We start from the raw sequence: 22,602 nt of genomic DNA, 5'->3' as shown, positions 1-22,602 counted from the left end.
CGAGAAGTTTCAGTCATTTGGCGTTCAGAATGTGATAATAAATTGGATTAGACATTGGATTTGTGGCAGGAGCCAAAGACTGGTGGTAGAGAGTTGGCTCTCGGACTGGTGGCCGGTAACTTGTTGTCTGCCTCAAGGACTGGTCTAGGGTCTGTTGTTGTTTGCATCTATATTAACAATCTGGATGATGACGTGGTCAAGTGGATCAATAAGCTTACAGACGACGCCGAGGCTGGTGGTACATAAGCAGGGGAAAAAAAAAAAAAACGTCAATTTTTCCAGCGGGATTTGGACCATAAGACATTTGTTTTAAAATCGCAGGTGGAATTTCATGCAGAGATGTGTGAGGTGTTGTATTTTGCAAAGGCAAGCCAGTATAGGATTACACAGCGAAATTTTGGGGTACTGCAGAATGCTATAGAACAGGGGAATATGAGAATACAGATAAACAGAACCTTGTAAGTGCTATCACAAGTAGAAAAGGTCATAATGAAAACTTTTTCACATTGGCCACCAGAAATCAAGGTATTGTGTTACATGAGTTCAGATATTAAGATGAAATTCTATTCATTGCGGACTAATTTGGAGCGCTGTGTGCAATTCTCTTCACTGACGTACAGGAAATACATCAACAAGATTGCAAAAGTGCAGAAAAAAAATACAAGGATATTGCCGAGATTTGAGGACCTGAATTGTTGGGAAAGGTTGAATAGGTTCGGACTTTATTACCCAAACCAAAATAGAATGAGAAGACTAGACAGAGCTATAGAAAATTATGAGGAGTATATACTGGAATTAGTTCATGAATTAAGAATTAATGGTGAAAACCCTCACTAACTTTTATAGATGCACCGTAGAAAGCATTCTTCTAGGGTGCGTCACAACCTGGTATGGAAGTTGCCCTGTTCAGGACCGGAAGAAGCTGCAGAAGATCGTGAACACGGCGCAGCACATCACACAAACCAATCTTCCGTCCTTGGACTCACTTTACACCGCACGCTGTCGGAGCAGTGCTGCCAGGATAATCAAGGACACGACCCACCCAACCAACACACTTTTTGTCCCTCTTCCCTCCGGGAGAAGGCTCAGGAGCTTGAAGACTTGTATGGCCAGATTTGTGAATAGCTTCGTTCCAACTGTGATAAGACTGCTGAACAGATCCTGATCCGGATCTGGGCCGTACCATCCAAATATCCGGCCCTGCCTCTTGTTTTTTTTTTTTTTTTGCGCACTACCTTACTTTCCCTTTTCTATTTATGATATATAATTAAAATTTTTATTTATGATATATAATTAAAATTTTTACTATTTACTATCAATTTGTACTCCAGAGAGCGTGAAGCGCAGGATCAAATATCGCTGTGATGATTGTGCGCTCTAATATCAATTGTTTGGTGACAGTAAAGTAGTAAAGAAATGTTTAAAGGGAACAAGAAGAGGATCATCTTCACTCAGAGGTTGGTGTGAGGGTGGTCTTCATTTCCTAGAGTGCAGGAAAACAAAAGGAGATTTGATAGAGCTATATAAAATTATGCCTTGACTGGAAGAAGAGATCATGAGTTAAGGGTGAATGGTGCAATGTTGAAGAGGAATAAGCGGATTATCTTCAATCAAACTGTGGCTAGAGTGTGGAAAATGGTGCCTGCGGATGTGGTGGATGCCGACACAATTTCAGCATTTAAGGGAATTCTGTCATAAGGCGATGGCTGGGAACGGACCCAAGTGCAAGACAGAGGCACTGAAGTACTAGGGACAGGACTAGAATGCAGGGTGAGGGCAAGGACATGGACACAAAAACCGGGAACCCAGAATAGGACTGGTCAAGAGAGTTAGGAGCCCGGGCTTGGACTCCGAGCCAAGACAGGACAAAGCCCCAGTACCTGGGTCTTGCCTCTGGCTTGGATCCCAGAACTAGGCAAGGACGAGTCCTGGCTGGCAGGCAAGACGAGGCTGGAGTCTTCAGGCTAGAGACTTGAGGTGAGGCTTGGCAGGAGGCTACTCCTGGGCAGGGCACGGTATTCCTGGGCAGGACGCGGATCACCACCCGACGGAGGCAAGGGACAGAACTAACCACAGGTAATGGCGAGACGGCCTGGCTTACCCGACGGAGGCAAGGGACAGGAATGGAGCTAGGTACGGGGTGGCTCCAGGACAAGACTGAAGGCGAGACGAGGTGAGAGTTACCGGCAAGGCTTCAGGCGAGGAAACAGGCAGAGAAAGGGATACAAGGAGTAAGGACAAGAACAATCCAGCAGACACACCCTGGTCTCTGAAGATATTCATGCAGCCAGCCCCAACGAGCATCAGCTGCCTCAATTAGAGCTCAACAAGAACAGAAACAGGGTAGACAGGAAAACCTGGAGCAAGGGTCGATGGACCGGACCGTGAATCGGAATATGGACTTCATGGACCGAGCCATGACAAATTCAGTATATGTACATGACTGGGAAGGACATGGAGGGCGTTGTTCTAGCTGCAGGTCGATGGAACTAGACAGATTAAGATTTCGGCCGAAGTGTCTGTTTCTGGGCTGTAGCGCTGAATGATTCTAAGGAAATCTGGAGAGGGAATGGATTCACTGAGGACTCTGGTGTGCATTAATGTACTGACTGGGAAGAGAGGTTTCCTGTGAAATTCGCCTAGCAATAGGCGGTCACCCAGACTGGAGTGATGATGATGTGCAGGTCAGGCAGTGCTAAAGGAGACAAATAAGGATTTGGAATCCGTAATCATCGGAATAACTCGAGTATTCTCCAGGGTACAGGTCAAAAATGTAGTTAATCATGGAGCACTACAGCACTTTGGCGAATATAGTCCATGCCTCAGTAGGCCAGCTGTCCAGTCTGCCCTGTCTGAACTTTTGCACGACACCTTCCCTGTTTAGTGATACCACACCTCACTCTTTATTCCCTCCTACTCTGCCAAGTCTAAAACAATGGAAATCTGGGACATTAAGTTTCCAGTCCTGCCTCTCCTGCATACAATTCTCATTAATGGCTGCAATTTCATAATTCCACATTATGATCCACGCACTGAGCTTAAACGCCTTACGAACAATATTCCCTGCACTAATATACACGCAACTCTGAACAGTATTCCCATTTTGCCTAATCTTACTGTCCCTGACTTTCTATGTAGGCCTTGCAATATTTTTTTGCACAACCACTCCACTATCTGCCTAGTAAAGTGCTTTCCACCACCTGCAACTCAAGATTAAAATTCCTGGGTAGGTCATGAGACCATGAAACATAAGAGCAGAATTAGGCCATTCCATTATGGCTGATCCAGGATCCCACTCCACCCAATACACCTGCCTTCTCTTCTTATGTTGAAATACATCAGGCAATATTCATGAGAAGACTGGTGACCATTTTGATATCGAGGCACATTAGGACCAGGGAGACACACAGGCCAAAGGAGAAAACTGACAGCTGAAAGGAGGAGAAAAATATGCAGAGTTTTAAATACCAGGTATGATGGCATTGCTTGTCTGTGCAGCCCCATAGACATTGAGCGTAATGTAGGTTCGAATCTTACCAGAGATTCTGGAATAGTGATGTGCTGTGATAAAACAAAATGCTGATAGGACAGTGTCCGTAATCTCGAGAACCAAATTTGTTCATATAGCCCACTCAAGGATCAGCACCCCAACTTGTCACTCTGTGTCTGAGCATGACACCAGACCTAATCCAGTCGATTTTTACCTGCTCTCTAAAATGAAGGCATCCCCTCCCTCTGCAATGAGGTACACCACAGCTGGCAGTTTTGTAAATGGCGTTCACATCCCAGGAATGAGCAGATTAGAGGTCTGGCTGGATGCTATATAAATAAATAATCCAAGAGCACATACTCGACAGGAAAGTTGACAATATTGCAATCCCACTGTAATTACTAACACTGAACATTGTTACATTTTGGAGAGGAGGGGGGATTGCAATATTTTACACCCGCTTCCTCATCATTGTGGTGGCAATGACAGCTTTAGTAGAAGGAAGGAAAAAGTATAACTGAAGCGATGATGCGTGTGGGGCGAACGGCAATGCTGTTCCGTGCAGCTCATGGTGGATTGGGCGAATGTGGGGCCTACATACGGAACTGCGCAAAACTCTTGGCACCCTACCTATATATATGTCCCTAATGCTTTTGCGCAATACTGTAGTAATGTTATGTAATGAATGGTACTGCAGCTGCAAAACAAAAAAAAAAAGTTAAATGTGTGAGTGATAATAAATCTGATTCTGATACGCGTCTTTATTGTGGACTGAAAGGGCGAAGGGGGCAGAGAGAGGGGAATTGTTTGGAAAAGTGTAGGGAAAGAACACCAGAGAGACATTAGTAATGATCAATAAGCCAATTGTTTGGAACCAAATTACCTTGCCTCGGTTCTTAGGGCTGGATGTATCCGTACCCTTACTACAGCCGACCCCAGGCACTTCTATTCTGCTACCTGTCTCACTTCCCTCCCGCCATCTCTGCCATGGATCCCACGCCCCTCCTGCGGTGCACGCTCTTTTCCAATATACTTTTCTCTCCGTCAGATTTACCAACTCGCACTCCACTCCACGTTGCAGAGTACTGTACAGTGTTTTTATATTTCGATTCCCAGATCCCAATTCTACGATCTCAGATCTCCTGACACAGTGTGAAGATTATCAACTGCGCAACATGACCATTTTCTACCGAGAGAGACTGAAACCTGCGATTGAGGAGCGGGTAGAAGGACTCAGCTTGACTTTGAGACAGGAAGGACAATTCAGCAAACGGGAACACGAGGTGAGTGGGAAAAATGGTTGGGATACAGTTCATTTTGGTGAAAAGAGGGATGAGAGACAACAGTCAGTCTAGCTCATCCTCTTGTTTCTCTACACTGCAGTGATGATATTGATCACTGAACAAATTGGGTCCAAAACATTTGCATCAGGGCTAACTGCAGTTTCAAACTTAATTCATCAGTACAAACATGCTGAACTTAACACACTGGTGAGAGAAATGCGATTCAGTGAATCAGCAGCAGAAATAAAAACCCGATTAAAATACCCATGAAGATCTTTGGTCACATTCGGATTAATTTCATTTCTCCTCATGGACGATGTAGATGTCCAGTTCCCTGCTGCCATGTGTGGAAAGACACCTGGCCACGACATCGATATGGTCACATCACTCCCGTACGAAGCCAGGTGCCTGGAATTTCGGTAATGTGTCGTGGTCCTCGCATTAGAATCACACAGCAGGAAAATTGGCCAAGTCGCCCTAAATCTTTCCTATCATGTGTTGCTCAAATTATCTTCAACATTTCATAGCTTCAAACAACGCTCATTATCAAAGTATGTATACAGTATACCACCTTGAGATTCGCTTTCTTACAGACATTGAAGAAACACGATAGGACGTATTCTTTAAAAAAACTCACATAACAGAGACTGCCAAACACCCAATGTTTGAAAAACAAAATAGATCATCCGAACATTAAAAGTAAACAATTATTACCCAGAATATGAACTGCAGAGAACACCAAAGTGGAAAGTGAGTTCACAGTCACCCAAGCCAGATTCACTGTTGCAGCCGGTCCTTGATCCCAGACCAGACCCGCAGATGTGAGTAAATTTCGAGAATCAGTGAACTAAACACCGGCTTGCCCCTCGCAGCTGCAACATCAGAAAGTTTTCGATCTGGTCTGGCACTGAAATCGACAAAACATTGGCTAATTCTTCGCTTTCGGGCCCATTCCCTGCCACTTCAATCTGGCCCCAAGTTCGAATTAGCAATGACCGTGGCGGATGTGTACACTAGAGACTCCAGTTTGCCGAATTCCCCCACAGCACCACACATACACCAGGTCGGTTCAAAAATAACAACTTGCAAGTGAAAGGCTTTGCAATATTCGTAATATAGAAAAGTGTGAACTGTAGAGTTGCTGAAGTTTTCTTTGCTGTCTCACCAGCTCCATTTTTCCAGGACAGTACGAATGTACTCATCATATAGAACCTGATAACTAACTCAAAGGATTCACTTTAGATCAGGACACATCAGCCTGGTCACCTGGGAGGATCCTTTAGAACAGTAGGAATTTGCCGAGTTGTCCCAGAGACTAGTCAAGACACAATCCAATATAATCAAACATAGTCAACTTTTCAACTGTGGTATCTGCCAATAGAGGTCATCACCCCGAGTGCTTGTGGGTAAGAAATGTTCTCACTGATCACATCCATGTCATGTCACTTTCATCATACTGAAAGAGACAGAACCAGACCGGAGAGCGCCGCGAAGCTCTTTGTCCATGAGACAATGCATTGTGCAGCAGCAGTAGAGTTGTTACGAGGCATAGTCTACGGGTTAATGGCAAACGTCTATCTCACATTGCCATCACCAAAAAAAAACATGTCACAGGTCCACAGGCATTATAAAGGAATGTGCAAAGGAGATTACTTCACTCTGCAACAATAATATTAACTTGTTATTACCTTTAGTTCGTGTTTTGGTTCCATTGTATGAACCCATAGATTTGCAGAATGGATCAGGAGACAGACCAGTGGTTGCCCCGGTGTCCTTGGGCAAAGAGACTATTTGAATGTCCGATCAATGAGCAGATATTTTCCTCATCGTTCTGTGTCTCTCCGTCTGATCTTCACTGTTGTTATTCACAGGAAGTCACGAAGCTCGTTGAGAGGAGAAACCAGGAAGAGAGTTCCAAACTCTTCCTCAGTCTGGTGATGGAAAAAGGCGCCCAGGCCCAGAGGGTGATGTGGGAATCCTTTGTGGAAATGAGGAAGGAGTTACCAAAGTTGGACAAAATACTGATGGAAATCCAGGAACTCGGTACAGTGAAATAACACACTCTGCCCTAAATCAGATTGAAACTTTCCATATTTAACAATGCACTTGGCACCCAATTCCATGAAAGTTTTTCGATGTCAACAGGTCCTGATCCATATGAACACATGAATGTCAGCCGAGGCTTTTGTGAGTTACCATCGCAGCTGAGGGGTGAGTGATGAAATAAATGATTGAAACTGATTACTTGACAGAAATGAAGCTGAACAGCAATTGTTCACAGATTGCTGAAACTAGGAGCCCAGCTGTCAGTGTTTGTGGAAAGGGGTGGTCATGACTGGAAATCACTATCAGTCAATTGGTATTCTGAGTTGAAGCTACACTTCAGACCATTCCTGACATGTTGTGCAAATAACTCAGTTCAGTATGCGTAAGAGTCACCTAGGCATTTACATCCAGCAAGGTCCTGCTGCCCAAGAAACACAGACATTGCTGGCAGTCTGCTGATGTGTTGTGAATTCCAACAATGCTGGCTGCTGACACAGCAGATAGCCCCAGATTGTCTGAGAGTGGAAGAGTCGAGAAGTTCTTCCACGGTTAGGACGACATGCTAGAGTTGCGGTGAGCGTACAGTTTTTCAGCATCAGTGATCTAGGTTCAATTCCCGCTTCCAGTCCGTAAGGAGATTGTACTGTCTCTTGTGGCCGTGCGGGTTTCTTCTGGATGCTCCAGTTTCTTCCCACATTCTGAAGCTGGAGTCATAGAAAAGTACTGCACAGCATCAGGCCTACTCCCACTGACCTCCATCGATGTACTTATCCAAACTTCTCTTAAACGTTGAAGTCGAGCTTACATGCGTCACTTGTGCTGGCAGCTTGTTTCACACAATGACAAACATCTGAGTGAAGGATTTTCCCAATATATTCCCTTTAAAAAGTTCACCATGGCCTCTCGTTGTAGTCCCACATATTGTCAGTCGAACATGCTAGCTTACATTTTGCCGATTTATACCCCCCATAAATTTATATACCTCTATCAAAGCTCCTCTCAATTTTCCGCGTTCCAAGGATCACAATCCCAATCCATTCAAACTTTCGTTATAATTCAGGTCTTCCAGATATGGCAACGTCCGTGCAAAATGTTCTCTGTACTCTTTCAACCTTATTTCCATCTTTCCTGTAGGTCATCATAACTAGACCTCAACAATGTCTCACACAACTTCAACAAAACATCCCATCTCCTGTACTCAGTACTTTGATTTATGAAGAATAATATGCCAAAAGCTTTCTTTATTACCCTGTCTACCTGTGACGCCATTTTCAATGAATTATGGACCTGTATTCCCAGATCTTTTTATTCTACCACATTCCTCAGTGTCCTACCATTCACTGTGTCGGACCCTCGCGCTTGTCTGCATTAATTTGTATTTGTGATTTTCAGCCATTTTTCCTGAAGTTCCAGATCCAGCTGCGAGTCACGATAGGATTCCTCGTTGTCGAGTACACCCACAATATTGATATCATCTCAAATGTGCTGATCCAGTGAGCTACATTATAATCGAGATCTTTGATATAATGACAAACAACAATGGACCCAACCCCGACCCTGCAGTACGTGTCACTTGTCTCCAGTCAAACAGGCAACCATCAGTCAGCCAGTGTTGAGTCCAATTTACAACCTCATCTTGAATGCCGAGCACTAAACCTTCTTGACAAAACTCCCATGTGGGATCTTGTCATATACCTTACTAAAGACTATATAGACAACATCCACTATCTGGTCTTTATCAACGTTCCGGGTAACTTCCTCAAAGAACTCTATAAGATTGGCTAGACATGGCCTATTACCCACGAAGCCATGCTGACTGTCTTCAATCAGTCCAAGTCCAGATGTACAGATCAATAGGTTATTTGGTCACATCGGTTTAGTTGGGCAGTGTGAGCGCATGGCTGGAAGTGGTTGCTACTGTACTGTATCTCTAAAAAATAATGAATCCGTTCCTTCAGCCCAACTCCCACGCAGCACAATAAGCACGAGTATTAAAATATACTTCATTTAATCCACATTAGAACCATTGATTGCATATACCTCTGGCAGGGTGTTGATGATGGGGAAATCTGAAGAAACACCTGGCTAGATCATAATACACTGTGAAGCACCATGCAATTCTGAAAGTGACCCGGTACTTGGTCGAACGCCTCCAAACAGCCCTGGAGGTTTCCTCATACACTGATGACCCACATACCCTTGGCAGTGTCTTGATACACTGAACCTCTCTTGCCTTTGATGTATTCACAAAAGCCTTTTGCTTTTTTCTTAACGATTGTCATTCACTCCCAGACTGGTCTTAGAACTCATTTCCAGTATTTATACTCTACTCTTGTCAGAACATTTTCTTTGTTTTTTACTCTCAGTATCTGAGAATACCACCTTTTATCAGTTAAACCACTGATAAACCTTGATGTTAAATTTTCCTTACAATTTATTCCTTTGGCACCTAAGGGGGCACATTGGCCCCAAAGTCCCACTACTCACTTTTGAATGACTCCGGTTTAATGGGTGAAGAATTACCTTCAATCAGCGCTGTGGTATACAATCAAAATAATCCTTCAACTTCAGGATATCTATGTCCAATCCATCTGTTCTCCTTTCCATAACTGCTATGAAGCTTAGCTACATTATCCATATTTAAAATACTTTAACTGCAGGATATCTCCTTGACACACTTTAAACGTTATATCCTCTTCAATCTGTTAATGTAAGGCAATTCAGATTCATTTTTAGGAAAGTTGGAATCCACTTCTACGACGGCACTCTCATTTGTAACAGCTCTGTGTAGCTTATCTACTCCTGTATCTCCTGATAAGGTGTGTGCTATATCTGAATCAAAGTGGTTGCACTCTTTCTGCAAGGAAGGCACAAAGTTCATGTGTAAGTTGGCTTTCACTTCATGGTTAAATAGCTGAACATTCTCTTCAAAATGTAAGTGTTTTGATTGAGATGTTGGCTCAGATTTGTTACTTGAACTTACATGTATTGCTTATTACGTTAATGGACAAGAGTTGGAAATCTAACTTGTTGGTAAACATGTTAAAACTAATATTATCGATCCAGGCACAGTTTCAAAGATAGAAATCAAAAGGGGAATAAAAAAGCGCCGTGATCCAATTAAATCAGTGCCCAAGTGAAGTAATCCAATTCAATATTCGCCACCTCTCAGATTCCCAGTGTCCATATAAATACATTCACTTCCTAACGTCTTCAATTTTTCACATCCCTTTATCAACCGTATCATGGTTGACCACAGTCCTGTTAAGCTGATTGACGGGGTAAAATAGACGCTTATAATCTGCACTTGCTTCATAGTTTCAACTGTCACTATTTTTTTTTTCCAATCTGTATGTAGCCCCCCGGCCACCCTCAGGGTCGCTCGTTCGCTGTCGTTTAGGGAAACAGCCTCTGCTTTGGCAAACTGAGTTATTTGTTTGTGTGGATGCTGTGTGATTTACCCCACCCCGCCCAAATAACAGACAATACACCAGATGCAATTAAATGTTATACAGTTTATTACTGGAACTATATAATTAAAAGAGACTAAAATATAAAAGGAAAATAAAAGGCGCCACACTTATCAAAGTTCAATCTCTTGGTGCACAAACAGTTGGAGCTCAAGGACCTTCTTCTTCACCCTTCACCCTGCGACCCCCTCGGACCACCTCGACCGGCCACCTGGGACCAACAACGGTGGTCGACCAGACGCTCCACACGAGTCCGTCTCCGTCTCCGGGTCCGACCCCGTTAGCGGACTCACAGCACCTGGTCCATCCTCTGTCTCGCTCTCCCGCCTTCTGCCCCAAAACCCCCGCATACAGTATCTTCAAATAAACCAAAACCATAACAACTATCCCAATTGGTTAATAGCACCCTCTAAACCAAAACAAGCTGCTAACGCAAACTTTCTCAGCGTTTAACACAACAAAGCCGCATTCCCCAGATTAAGATAACAAAGACGCAGTTTTAATTAGCCTCCGCAGTAACATAAAAGTCGAAACCCCCTTACATGTAAGACGGCTTCTTTTCCTGTTTATTCATTATTATTTGTAACATTGCAATATATCCCAACGGTAGACCAGCTTATTGGCCAAAGAAATAAATTGAACACACTCTGCAGCCAAAATTCCTCACAACTCACAAACTCGTTTGATTCCATCTCTTTTTGCAGTGGAACAGGAAACTTTCCCAGTGAACTAGTGACAACAGTTGCCCGGCATATTCAACATGGATTTTCTCAAGGAATCTATGCATATTTTGTTCACGTTTTATCCCTAATTTATCTGTACAATACCCCGGATAACAAATACAACAATAAAGACGATTCTGGAAAAAGGTTGAAGAGCTTTAGGAAATGGATATTATAGTTCAGATCAAGGGCTATCATTGGATATTTGGAAGGGTGAAGAGGCAGAATGGCTGAGCTGAAGGAGTAAAGGTTTCATGTGGACTTTTGCGATGAAGCAGGTTGACTGAGAGGTAGTGATGAGCAGAAATTGTCTATGAATGGGAATTAAAGTTGTTAATTCAAAATATTACTGTGTGATTCCAATGCAGAAGGATGACTGGTGTTGGGTCAGAGGACATTGCTGAGAGCTGAGGAACTGGTGTGAAATTTTCAAACAAGTTCAGGGCAGTGAAAAACAAAGGATGAGGCCACCAGGACGCCAGAGTGGCCCATCAGTAAGGGGCTGTTATGAAAGAGATTGTGGAGTCATTATTGATGATCTGTCAAAAATCATTGGGTGTCAGGAAGAGTCTCTGGACAGGAAAATCACATGTGTCTTTATGTGGGCAGGAAGATTATAACGAAATAGCGGTAGGAACTTCCACCTTCACTGTTCGCTGAATATTAGATGGTGGAAGTCTGATATTTTCTGGTTCATATCTCTTTCCCCTTGGAAGACGTTCAAGCGAAACACAAAGAGACTCTGCGGGCACAAACAGAAACACTGAGAGTGAACACGATCCTGATTAGGGAGAAGGTGAAGATTTACCAGCTGGTTGATCGATACGCTGAGCTCACGGTCATTTCTACTGTTCGAGATCGGAGACTGGTGGAACATGAACTGCTGGCGACAGGCCGAACCCATGAAAAATGGAGAAAGAAACACCTTCGCGGAGAGCTGGAAAAAATCCGGACTGATCAGTTGTTTCAGAGCAGCTTTTCCCGGAGGAAATCGAAATCTGGGAGTTCAGCAGCAGTGGCCGGAATCCCGGGAATTGGGAAAACGACAATGGTACAAAAGATCGTTTATGACTGGAGCACGGGGGAAATATATCGACAATTCCAGTTTGTCTTCAGTTTCAAATTCAGGGAGTTAAACACGATTAATTGCAGAATAAACCTGAGGGAACTGATTCTGGATCAGTATCCTTACTTTGGGGAATTCCTGAGAGAGGTCTGGAAGAACCCAAAGGGATTACTGTTTATATTCGATGGTCTAGATGAATTCAAACACAGAATCGATTTTGCTGACAGTCGGAGAGATACAGAACCCAAGCACCAGTGCCCAGATCCCGAGTGGTGGTGTGAAGTGTCTGACATTGTGTACAATTTAATCCAGCACAAGCTGCTCCCAGGGTGTTCAGTGCTGGTGACAACCCGACCCACTGCTTTACAATTATTGGAAAATGCGGAGATCAGTGTCTGGGCTGAAATCCTGGGATTTGTTGGTGAGGAACGGAAGGAATATTTTATCCGGCATTTTGAAGATCAGACGGTGGCAGCAGCTGTTTTCAAACACGTGGAGGAGAACGAGATCCTGTACACCATGAGCTACAACCCCTCCTACTGCTGGATCCTCGCTCTGGCACTGGGCCCCTTCTTCACACAAAGAGTCAGGGACCCGCAGCGAGTTCCCAAGACCACCACCCAACTATATTCCTACTATATTTACAACATCCTGAAAAACCACAACCGTGAGATTGAGAACCCCCGTGATGTGTTACTCAGGGTTGGTCAGATGGCCTTCACAGGAGTGTCCGAGAAGAAGATTGTGTTCACAGATGGAGATTTGATCAAGTACAATCTGCATCCTTCCCAGTTCCTGTCCGGGTTCCTGATGGAGCTTTTGGAGAGAGAGGATTCTGCCCGGTGTGTGGTGTACACATTCCCACACCTCACCATCCAAGAGTTTATAGCTGCAGTCGCACAATTCCTGAATCCACATCCCGAGGATATCCTGAAATTCCTCACTGAAGCCCACAACACGACAGATGGGCGATTTGAGGTATTTCTCCGTTTTGTTGCTGGTCTCTCCTCCCCAATGACAGCTCGGGGCCTGGAGGAGTTTGTGGGTCCATTTCCTCATGAAACAACCTGCCGGGTGATTGACTGGGTGAAGGAGGAGGTTAAACGCCAGAGTGGAGACATGAGGAGTGATGCTGGTAAAAGGAGCCTCCTGAACACATTGAGTTACCTGTTTGAGTCTCAGAATCGTGGGCTGGCTCAGGCTTCACTGGGATCTGTAGAAAGACTTTCATTCCGTGGAATGACACTGACCCCGATTGACTGTGCAGTCCTGTCTCGTGCCATCGGACTCTGTGATACAATAAAACAGCTCGACCTGGAGTGCTGCCACATTCAGTGTGAAGGAATCCAGCGGCTGGGACCCGGGCTGCACAAGTGCCAGGATTTGAGGTAACTTAATTTAACTCTCACTCAGATCTGTGAAACTGTCCAATTGTGTTGTTTCAATGTCAAGGGATTTTGGTAAAACTGTAGTAAATCAGATCGTGAAGAACAGTGTGAAATGATGGGGCGGGGGGGCGGGGGGAATCGGTCAGCAATTCCCCAAGGCCAGGAGGGTTCTGTGGTTCCTTGTGAAGGGATGTTGGAGAGTTCATCAGATCAGTGAACAACGGCCACTGGTTTAATGGTAGTAAATTACAGGAATGGCCGTGTTTCTCGCTGCCTGTGACACATCCATTGACAATATTCCTTCTCACTGTTACTGACACCCAGACCGACACTGACTGCAGCAGGTGGGTCGGAGATTCACACCCACTTCCCAGTGAGGGACAAGAGACCGTCAGCAGACTGCCCCAATGAGAAGGGAAGAATACCATTGTGAGATTGTCCTCCCCTGACATTCCCCGTGTGTGACTATCACCATCAGTCGAAATCTGTGGCTTTGCTCAGCACAGTCGGCTCCTCTCCTCTCCCGATTGTGGGACTCTGTTCAGACCCACCCCTCTTGTGCAATCTATTTCTGCCTCCTGTCTTGTGGGATTTTATTTTCCCATCTGTATCCTCCTGTGGGATCTCTCTTCCACATACACTTCGTCCTGTAGGGTCTCTCTTCCCCATCTCCCTTCCTCCTTTGGGGATCTCTCTTTCTCATCCCTTTCCCCCTGTGGGATCTCTCTCCCCACCTCGTCCTCCTGGGATCTGACTTCCACAAACTCCCATGGACAATCTCCACCCACAACTCTCCTCACTGTAGGACTTTCTGCCATCCAACCCTGCCTCTTCCGACACTCACTCGTCAGTAACAATTTTCTGACCATCGGGGAATGGGACAGAATATGTGGAGTTTACAGGGTCTCACCGACAGACAAAATTACTGGCATTCAGTGACTACCGTGGAGCTGGGCAGTGAGGGACATTGACAGTGATGGGAACTCCAATCAGTGCTACACTGAAGGGTTTAATCATTCCTGAAATATCCAAGTGAGAGAAATTCCTTCAGACCCACGGTTTGAATCACTTTGTTCGTCAATTTGTCTGGTTGTGTTTAGACTTGGGGAGAATAAACTGGGAGATTCAGGAGTGAAACTGGTGTCTGCGGCTCTGAGGAACCCGGAGTGTAAAATACAGAAACTGTGGTAAGTACCAGACTGTGGGAGATTGTGTTTACAGTCACTGGGTGTCTGACACTGAACATTAATATATCCATATAACAATTACAGCACGGAAACAGGCCATCTCGCCCTTCTAGTCTGTGCCGAACGCTTACTCTCACCTAGTTCCACCAACCTCCACTCTGCCCATACCCCTCCATTCCTTTGCTCTACATATAGCTATCCAATTTAACTTTAAATGACAATATTGAACCTGCCTCAACCACTTCTGCTGGAAGCTCGTTCCACACAGCTACCACTATCTGAGTAAAGAAGTTGCTCCTCATGTAACCCCTGAATTTTTGCCCTTTAAATCTTAACTCATGTCCTTTTGTTTGAATCTCCCCTACTCTCAATGGAAAAAGCCTATCCACGTGAACTTCATCTATCCCTCTCATAATTTAAAATACCTCTGTCAAGTCCCGCCCTCCCCCCGCAACCTCCTACGCTCCAAAGAATAAAGACTCAACTTGTTCAACCTTTCTCTGTAACTTAGATGATGAAACCCAGGTAATATTCTTATAAATCTTCTCTGTACTCTTTCTATTTTGTTGACATATTTCCTATAATTCGGTGACCAGAACTGTACACAATCCTCCATATTTGGCCTTACCAATGCGTTGTACAATTTTGCATTACATCACAACTCCTATACTCAATGCTCTGATTTATAAAGGCAGCATACCAAAAGCTTTCTTCACCACCCTATCCACATGAGATTCCACCCTCAGGGAACTATGCACCATTATTCCTTGATCCCTCTGTTCTACTGCATTCTTCAATGCCCTAACATTTTTCATGTACGTCCTATTTTGATTAGTCCTACCAAAATGTAGCACCTCACATGTATCAGCATTAAACTCCATCTGCCATCTTTCAGGCCACTCTACTAACTGGCCTAAATCTCTCTGCAACTTTGAAAACCTATTTCATTATCCACAACTCCACCTATCTTAGTATCATCTGCATACTTACCAATCCAATTTACCACCCCATCATCCAGATCATTAATGTATATGACAAACAGCATTGGACCCAGTACAGATCCCTGAGGCACACCACTAGTCACCGGCCTCCAATCTGAGAAAAAGTCATCCACCACTACTCTCTGGTGTCTCCCATCCAGCCAACGCTGAATCCATTTAACTATTTCAATATTAATACCTAACGATTGAAAATTCCTAACTAACCTTCCGTGTGGAACCGTGTCAAAGGCCTTACTGAAGTCCATATAGATAGCATCCACCGCTTTAACCTCGTCAGCTTTCCTAGTAACCTCTTCAAAAAATTCAATAAGATTTGTTAAACTTGGCATTCCACGTACAAATCCATGTTAACTGTACCTAATCAGACTTGGTCTATTCAGATAATTATACATACCATCTCTAAGAATACTTTCCATCAATTTACCCACCACTGACGGCAAAGTCACAGGCTGATAATTGCTAGATTTCCTCTTAGAACCCTTTTTAAACAACGGAACAACATGAGTAATACGCCAATCCTCCGGCACCCTCCCCATTTCTAATGACATTTGAAATATTTCTGTCAGAGCCCCTGTTATTTCACACGAACTTCCCGCAAGGTTCTGGGGAATATCCTGTCAGGACCTGGAGACTTATCCACTTTTATATTACTCAAAATCGGCAGTACTAGCTCTTCTTTAATCATCATAGTTTCCATAACTTCCCCATCTGATTCCCTTACATAATTCAATAGTCTTCTCCTTAGTGAATACCGAAGAAAAGAAATTGTTTAAAATCTCCCCAATCTCTTCTGGCTCCACACATAGCTGTCCACTGTGGTTCTCTCAGGGACCAATTTTATCCCTCACTATCCGTTTGCTATTAATATAACTGTAGAAACCCTTTGGATTTATTTTCACATTACTTGCCAAAGCAACCTCGTATATACTTTTAGCTTTTCTAATTTCTTTCTTAAGATTCTTTTTACATTCCTTATATTCCTCGAGCACCTCATTTACTCCATGCTGCCTATATTTCTTGCAGATATCTCTCTTATTCCGAACCAAGTTTCCAATATCCCTTGAAAACCATGGCTCTCTCAAACTTTTAACCTTTCCTCTCAACCCAACAGGAACATGAAGATCCTGTACTCTCCAAATTTCCCCTTTAAATGACCTCCATTTCTCTATTACATCTTGCCATAAAAACAAATTGTCCCAATCCACTCCTTCTAAATCCTTTCGCATCTCCTTGCAGTTAGCCTTTCTCCAATCAAAAATCTCAACCCTGGGTCCAGGCCGATCCTTTTCCATAATTATATTGAAACTAATGGCATTGTGATCATTGGACCCGAAGTGCTTCCCAAAACAAACCTCCGTCACCTGACCTATCTCATTCCCTAATAGGAAATCCAACACTGCCCCTGCTCTAGTTGGTACCTCCATGTATCGCCGCAAAAAAAAAATTATCCTGCACACATTTTACAAACTCCAAACCATCCAGCCCTTTTGCAGTATAGGCTTCCCAGTCTATGTGTGGAAAATTAAAAGCTCCCACAATCACAACCTTGTGCTTATTACAAATATCTACTATCTCCTTACAAATTTGTTCCTCCAATTCTCGCTCCCCATTTGGTGGTCTACGATACATCCCTATAAGTGTTACTACACCTTTCCCGTTCTTCAATTCCACCCAAATAGCCTCCCTAAACGAGCCCTTCAATCTATCCTGCCAGAGCACCGCTGTAATATTTTCTCTGACAAGCAATGCAACACCTCCTCCTCTTGTCCATCCGATCCTATCACATCTGAAGCAAAGGAATCCAGGAATATTTAGTTGCCAATCACACCCCTCCTGCAACCATGTTTCACTAATAGCTACAACATCATACTTCCAGGAATCAATCCATGCTCTAAGCTCATCCACCTTTCTTACAATGCTCCTAGCATTAAAATAAATGCATTTAAGGAACTTTCCGCCTCTAACTCTCTGTTTATCACTAACGGTGCAAACAACTTTATTATCTCTTTTTTTTCTTCCTTCTCCCCTACGTCTGTTCCCACATTCTGGTTCCCCTCGTCTTCCGCCCCCACCCCGCCCCCGTATCTAGTTTAAATCCACTGGAGCCTCTCTAGCAAACCTACCTGCGAGAATATTTGTCCCCCTCCAGTTCAGATGTAAACCGTCCCGCCGGAAGTGGTCCCACCTTCCCTGGAAAACTGCTCAATTATCTACAAATCTGAAGCCTTCCTCCTGCACCATGTCTTGAACCAAAGTGTTGATCTGCGCTATCTTACTATTTCTAAACTGGCCTGCACTTGGCACTGGTAGCAATCCTGAGATGGCTATCCTGGAGCTCCTGTCCTTCAACTTGGCACCTAACTTCCTAAACTCGCCTTTCAGGAGCTCCTGACTCTTCCTACCCACGTTATAGGTCCCTATATGGACCACAACATCCGGCTGCTCGCCCTCCCTCTTGAGAATACTGAGAACTCGATCCGAGATATCGCGGACCCTGGCACCAGGGAGACAACAGACCATCCGAGATTCTAGACCTCTCCCACAGAAGCTCCTATCTGTCCCCCAACTATCGAATCCCCTATCACAACTGCTCTCCTCTTTTCCCTTCTTCCCTTCTGAGCTGAGGGTCCCGTCTCGGTGCCAGAGACGCAACCACTGCAACTTGTCCCTGGTAGGCCGTCCCCATCAACAGTATCCAAAATGATGTACTTATTATTGATGGGAACGGCCACAGAGGTGCTCTGCTCTTTCTGTCTCTTCCCCTTCCCTCTCCTGACAGTCACCCAGCTACCTGTCTCCTGACTCTTAGGGGTGACTATCTCCCTGTAACTCCTCTCTATTTCTGCCTCTGCCTTCCGAATGATCCGAAGTTCATCCAGCTCCAGCTGCCTAACTCTGTTTGTCAGGAGCTGCAGCTTGATGCACCTTTCATAGGTGTCGTCATCAGCGACAATTGTGCTCGCCCTGACTTCCCACGTACTGAAAATGGAGCACTCAACTGTCCTAACTGCTGCCTCTATTACCTACTCTTAAGGTAATTAAATTAATTTAAGGAACTTACCCGGCCTTACCTCACTTGGAATGAAGTCTCCTTCTACTCCGTCACCCTCTACAACGTCGCCCGCTTCGTTAATCTTCTCGCTTTTAAACACTTAAGCTGCCTCACGGTCCGACTTACACACGCTTGCGCAGTCGTGCCCATTTCAACTGCCGAAGGGGAAAAATGTGATCAGTAATTGCCTTACTGATAAACACTGGGGATTTTTACTGTCTCCTTTCTCTCTGTGTCCTTCCCCCTCACTCTCTCTCCTCTCCAGGCTGTGGGATGTAGGTCTCACAGATTCTGATGCCGAGGATCTCTTCTTCGCTCTCAGTGCGAACCCATCACTGACGGAGCTGTACCTGGGATCAAACTTGCTCACAGACCGATCTGTCCCCGCTCTTCACCGCCTCATACTGACCCACCCGACTCTGGAGCAGATCGGGTGAGTGTTTATATTAATGTGCAATGTGATAAAATATCAGTGGATCCGTGGGTTTTCTGGTGATATTTGTCTGTGAGTGTTGTTGAAACATTAACCCCAGTCTACTGTTACTGACACTGTTGTGTAATCTGTTTATTCCATCTTTATTCTTCCATCTGTTTCAGGCTGGACTGGAATCCCTTCAGTGAGAACGGGAGAATGGAACTGGAGTCTCTGCAGGAAACCAGACCCGGACTGAGAGTTGATCCTTGAACATCTGAATGTCCGAAAAACCCCGCCCGCTGAATGGGGACATTTTGGCCTATTTCCTTGCCCTCTCCTTTAATGGCCACACTCCAGGTGTAATTCCCAACGGTTCTACCGGAACTCGCTCCAGTTTCGTGATCTGTTTTGTCCGAAGAGGTCCCGTAGTGACATAATTCCGCCTCCTGCAGAGCGCTGCTGCTTCCGGCGCGTGTCCGGGTTCGAGAGCTCCCCCAAGTGGGGCGACGGAGATTTACACAGACAGGAAGAGCCCGGATTCAGGGGCTCAGTCAAGGACACTGTTGACCCGGGATGGGATTATCCTGGGAGAGAATCGTTTTGCTCCCTTTGCAGAGTAAGGTGAATTCAGCAGTCTGGTTGATATAATAATGTTAAATAGACAAATCCCTCGGCAGTAAACCTGGATTTGCAGGGATCTCTGACTCGGCCCCGAACTGTGATTTTATAATCATACGGGAGGAGAAGATAGCAGCGCGCCTGTGCGTGCGCAGTTCTCCGGTGAAAAATGATGTCGTATCTGTTAAATAGGGGCCGTGGACAATTCTGATTTGATGGAGAATGGACGTGAAAGCACAAAGGAACATTTGGCTACATTTCTGAAACGCCCATCTGCTGTTGTCATTACTGTGTCGTCGGGAATCTTTCCGAGAGTAGGCCTCAAAATCCACGGCCTTGCCTGCTTTTGGCGACCGAGAAGGAGGTGGAATCTTTCGGACAAAGATGGCGCTCAGTTCTCGGTGTCGCAGAGCTGATCAGAGCTCGAAGTTTTCGGATGACTCAGACTCAGATTGTGGTCGGCATGGCACGGAGAGCTTTTCTTCCTTCTCCCATCTGCGTGAGATTTGGGACATTTGAGAAGCTTTGAACTTTACTGTGCTCACGGACTTCTTCATCAACTTATGGTATTGTTACACTGTTTGTAATTATGTGTTATAATTATGTGGTTTTGTCCGTTTTTTCAGTCTTGGTTTGTCCTGTGTTTTTTGATATCACATCGGAGGAACTAATGTATCATTTCTTAATGCATGCATTACTAAATGACAACAAAAGAGGACTACGTGTCTTCATAATCATAATAATCGGTTCCCCGATGCAGAGTGACGGTGAGAAACGGGATTGATTATTCAACTGGTCACCCGTTGTCGCCGGTCTGTTAAATGTGTGTGACTGTGAGTGAATTGGGTGCAGCTTATTTATTCCTGCCGGTTAGCAGCTTACACATTGTTTAATTTACATTGGTCATGATAAAATCAGTAAACCGCTGCAACTTCCTGTTTTGGTGTCAGACTTGAGTTTTCTGCTGGCCCCGCACCCTGTGCACTGCAGCAGCGGGTCACTGATGAAACAGCGTCACAGCTCCAGGGTGAGGGAGGGCGAACTTGCAGAGTTTGGGTGCCTAGGATCTCGTCTCCACCCAACCCCTATCCTGGCTCATTGATTCTGCCCCCGCGCTGTCCTGGCCTCCGCACACAGTTTAAATCGACTATAATATCAGAGGTAAGTCCACTGAGATCCCGAGTACGAGAGGGGTCAGACACAGAGTGAAACTCCCTCTACACCGTCCCATCACACAATCCCGTGGTCAGACAGAGCGTGAATCTCTTTCTAACTATCCCATCACACGTTCCCGGGTTCAGAAAAAAGTGTGAATCTTCCCCTCATCGTCCATTGCACATCCCGCGGTCAGACACAGATTGAAGTTCCGACTATACCGTAGCGTCACGCACTCCCGTCGTCGGAAACAGTTTGCAGCTCCCTCCACTCCATCCCATAAAACATGCTCGGGGTCGGACATAGCGTGAAGCTCCCTCCACATCCTCCCATCACACACACGAGGGGTCAAACACAGAGTGAATATCTGTCCACACCGTCCCATCACATACTCCTGTTGTCAGGCACTGTGTGAAGCTTCTTAAACACTGAACCATCACACACTCCTGGGATTAGTGACAGAGTGAAGCTCCCTCTGTACCTTCCCATCACACACCCTCGGGGTCAGGCACAGAATGAATCACCCTCTGTGCTGTCCAATCTCGCCCTCTTGTTCCTAGACACGGAGACAAGTTCTCTGCAGAGTGAGATAAATTCTCGCGTTGAAACGGATCATAGAGGACATTCTCAGCTTGAAGCTGTAGCACAAGGACCTGCCCTCCACACCGGTTTATTCTCTGGAGGTGGTCAGAGAGACCAGAAGAAAAGTAGTGGGACGACGGGGAGTGATACAGGGTGCCCGGAGCAGCAGGGACTGGGAGAGGCACAACAGACAGGGGAGTACAAGTGGATATTAGAATCCTGGCGTTTAATAATCACATTTATTTTCAGGGTCGATAAGTAGCCAAGGATGAAATCGAAGATGAGGATAGTTTTGCCAAAACGGGACCTCACCTCTCCCCGTCCTTTCCTAACGTCGGCACGCCCGACAGGACGCCGTCCCTTCCCGTCCACGCACACGGGCCGCGCTCCCAATCAAACTCCGCCCTTTCCCATTCACTCCCATATTCCGCACTCCCAATGGAATCTCTCCAGTTCATTTCCAACGGGACTGAGATCCTGGAAATTGGCGGGGATGTCTGAATTCCGTCTTTGAAAGAACGCCGGGCTGTGTTTAGGAAGTTTGACCAGACCGTCGGTGGGTTTATTCGTTACAAGGAACGTCCAGGGTCGTGTGGATGTTGACTTCGTAAAACTGACGAAGCTCTATCTCCTGGCAGATACGATCGGACCTCAGGAACTTCTGTAAGCTTTCTTGAAGATGGTTGGGGGTGTCCTGAGATAGGTTGATGGTTTCCGTGTCCCCACGCCAGGAGATTCTTTGCTCCACGTTCCCGGTGTCCACATAGCACGCCGGAATTTATACAAACCACGGTTCCCGCACTCCATATCCCAAAGCTGGAATTTTCCCAGTCACGTTTCCCGATCTCTCCACACCGAGAGTTATACTGCGCACGGTTTCTATTTTCGTATGGACACCGGCAGTTTTACCGCACACGTTTCCTGGTTTCTGTATCCTCCTCTCTCCTCGACGCTTGGAGTAATAACGTACAGCATACTGAGATGTAAACTGACATAATGGGAGAGAGTGACGTTCTGACATAAACTGGCCGCTGCTTCCCTTAAAATGTCTGATGTTAGTGATACCTTGTATAAAGTGAGCATCGGGAAGGAAGGGAGTGAGTCGCCGATTGATAACGGCCCTCACC

The 22,602-nt window shown here is 45.2% G+C and overlaps 1 protein-coding gene across 3 annotated transcripts in view; it reads left to right on the top strand.

The window, feature by feature from the left end:
* The window catches only part of LOC140207522 (NACHT, LRR and PYD domains-containing protein 3-like), a 36,284-nt gene extending 15,605 nt beyond the window's left edge, over window positions 1-20,679 (top strand). For all 3 annotated transcript variants that reach the window (XM_072276059.1, XM_072276057.1, XM_072276058.1), the window contains 7 exons: window positions 4,607-4,773; window positions 6,645-6,816; window positions 6,919-6,984; window positions 11,728-13,465; window positions 14,566-14,652; window positions 18,971-19,138; window positions 19,303-20,679. In XM_072276059.1, coding sequence (XP_072132160.1) covers window positions 4,607-4,773; window positions 6,645-6,816; window positions 6,919-6,984; window positions 11,728-13,465; window positions 14,566-14,652; window positions 18,971-19,138; window positions 19,303-19,390 — 2,486 coding nt within the window. In that variant the 3' untranslated portion in view covers window positions 19,391-20,679. The remainder of the gene's footprint in view (window positions 1-4,606; window positions 4,774-6,644; window positions 6,817-6,918; window positions 6,985-11,727; window positions 13,466-14,565; window positions 14,653-18,970; window positions 19,139-19,302) is intronic.
* Window positions 20,680-22,602: the final 1,923 nt, after the last annotated feature.

The sequence above is a fragment of the Mobula birostris genome, chromosome 13 (genome assembly GCF_030028105.1).
Source record: "Mobula birostris isolate sMobBir1 chromosome 13, sMobBir1.hap1, whole genome shotgun sequence".
In the NCBI taxonomy this organism is placed as follows: Eukaryota; Metazoa; Chordata; class Chondrichthyes; order Myliobatiformes; family Myliobatidae; genus Mobula; species Mobula birostris.
Note: the sequence above shows the minus strand (reverse complement) of the source record. Positions and strands in the feature narration are given on the sequence as shown.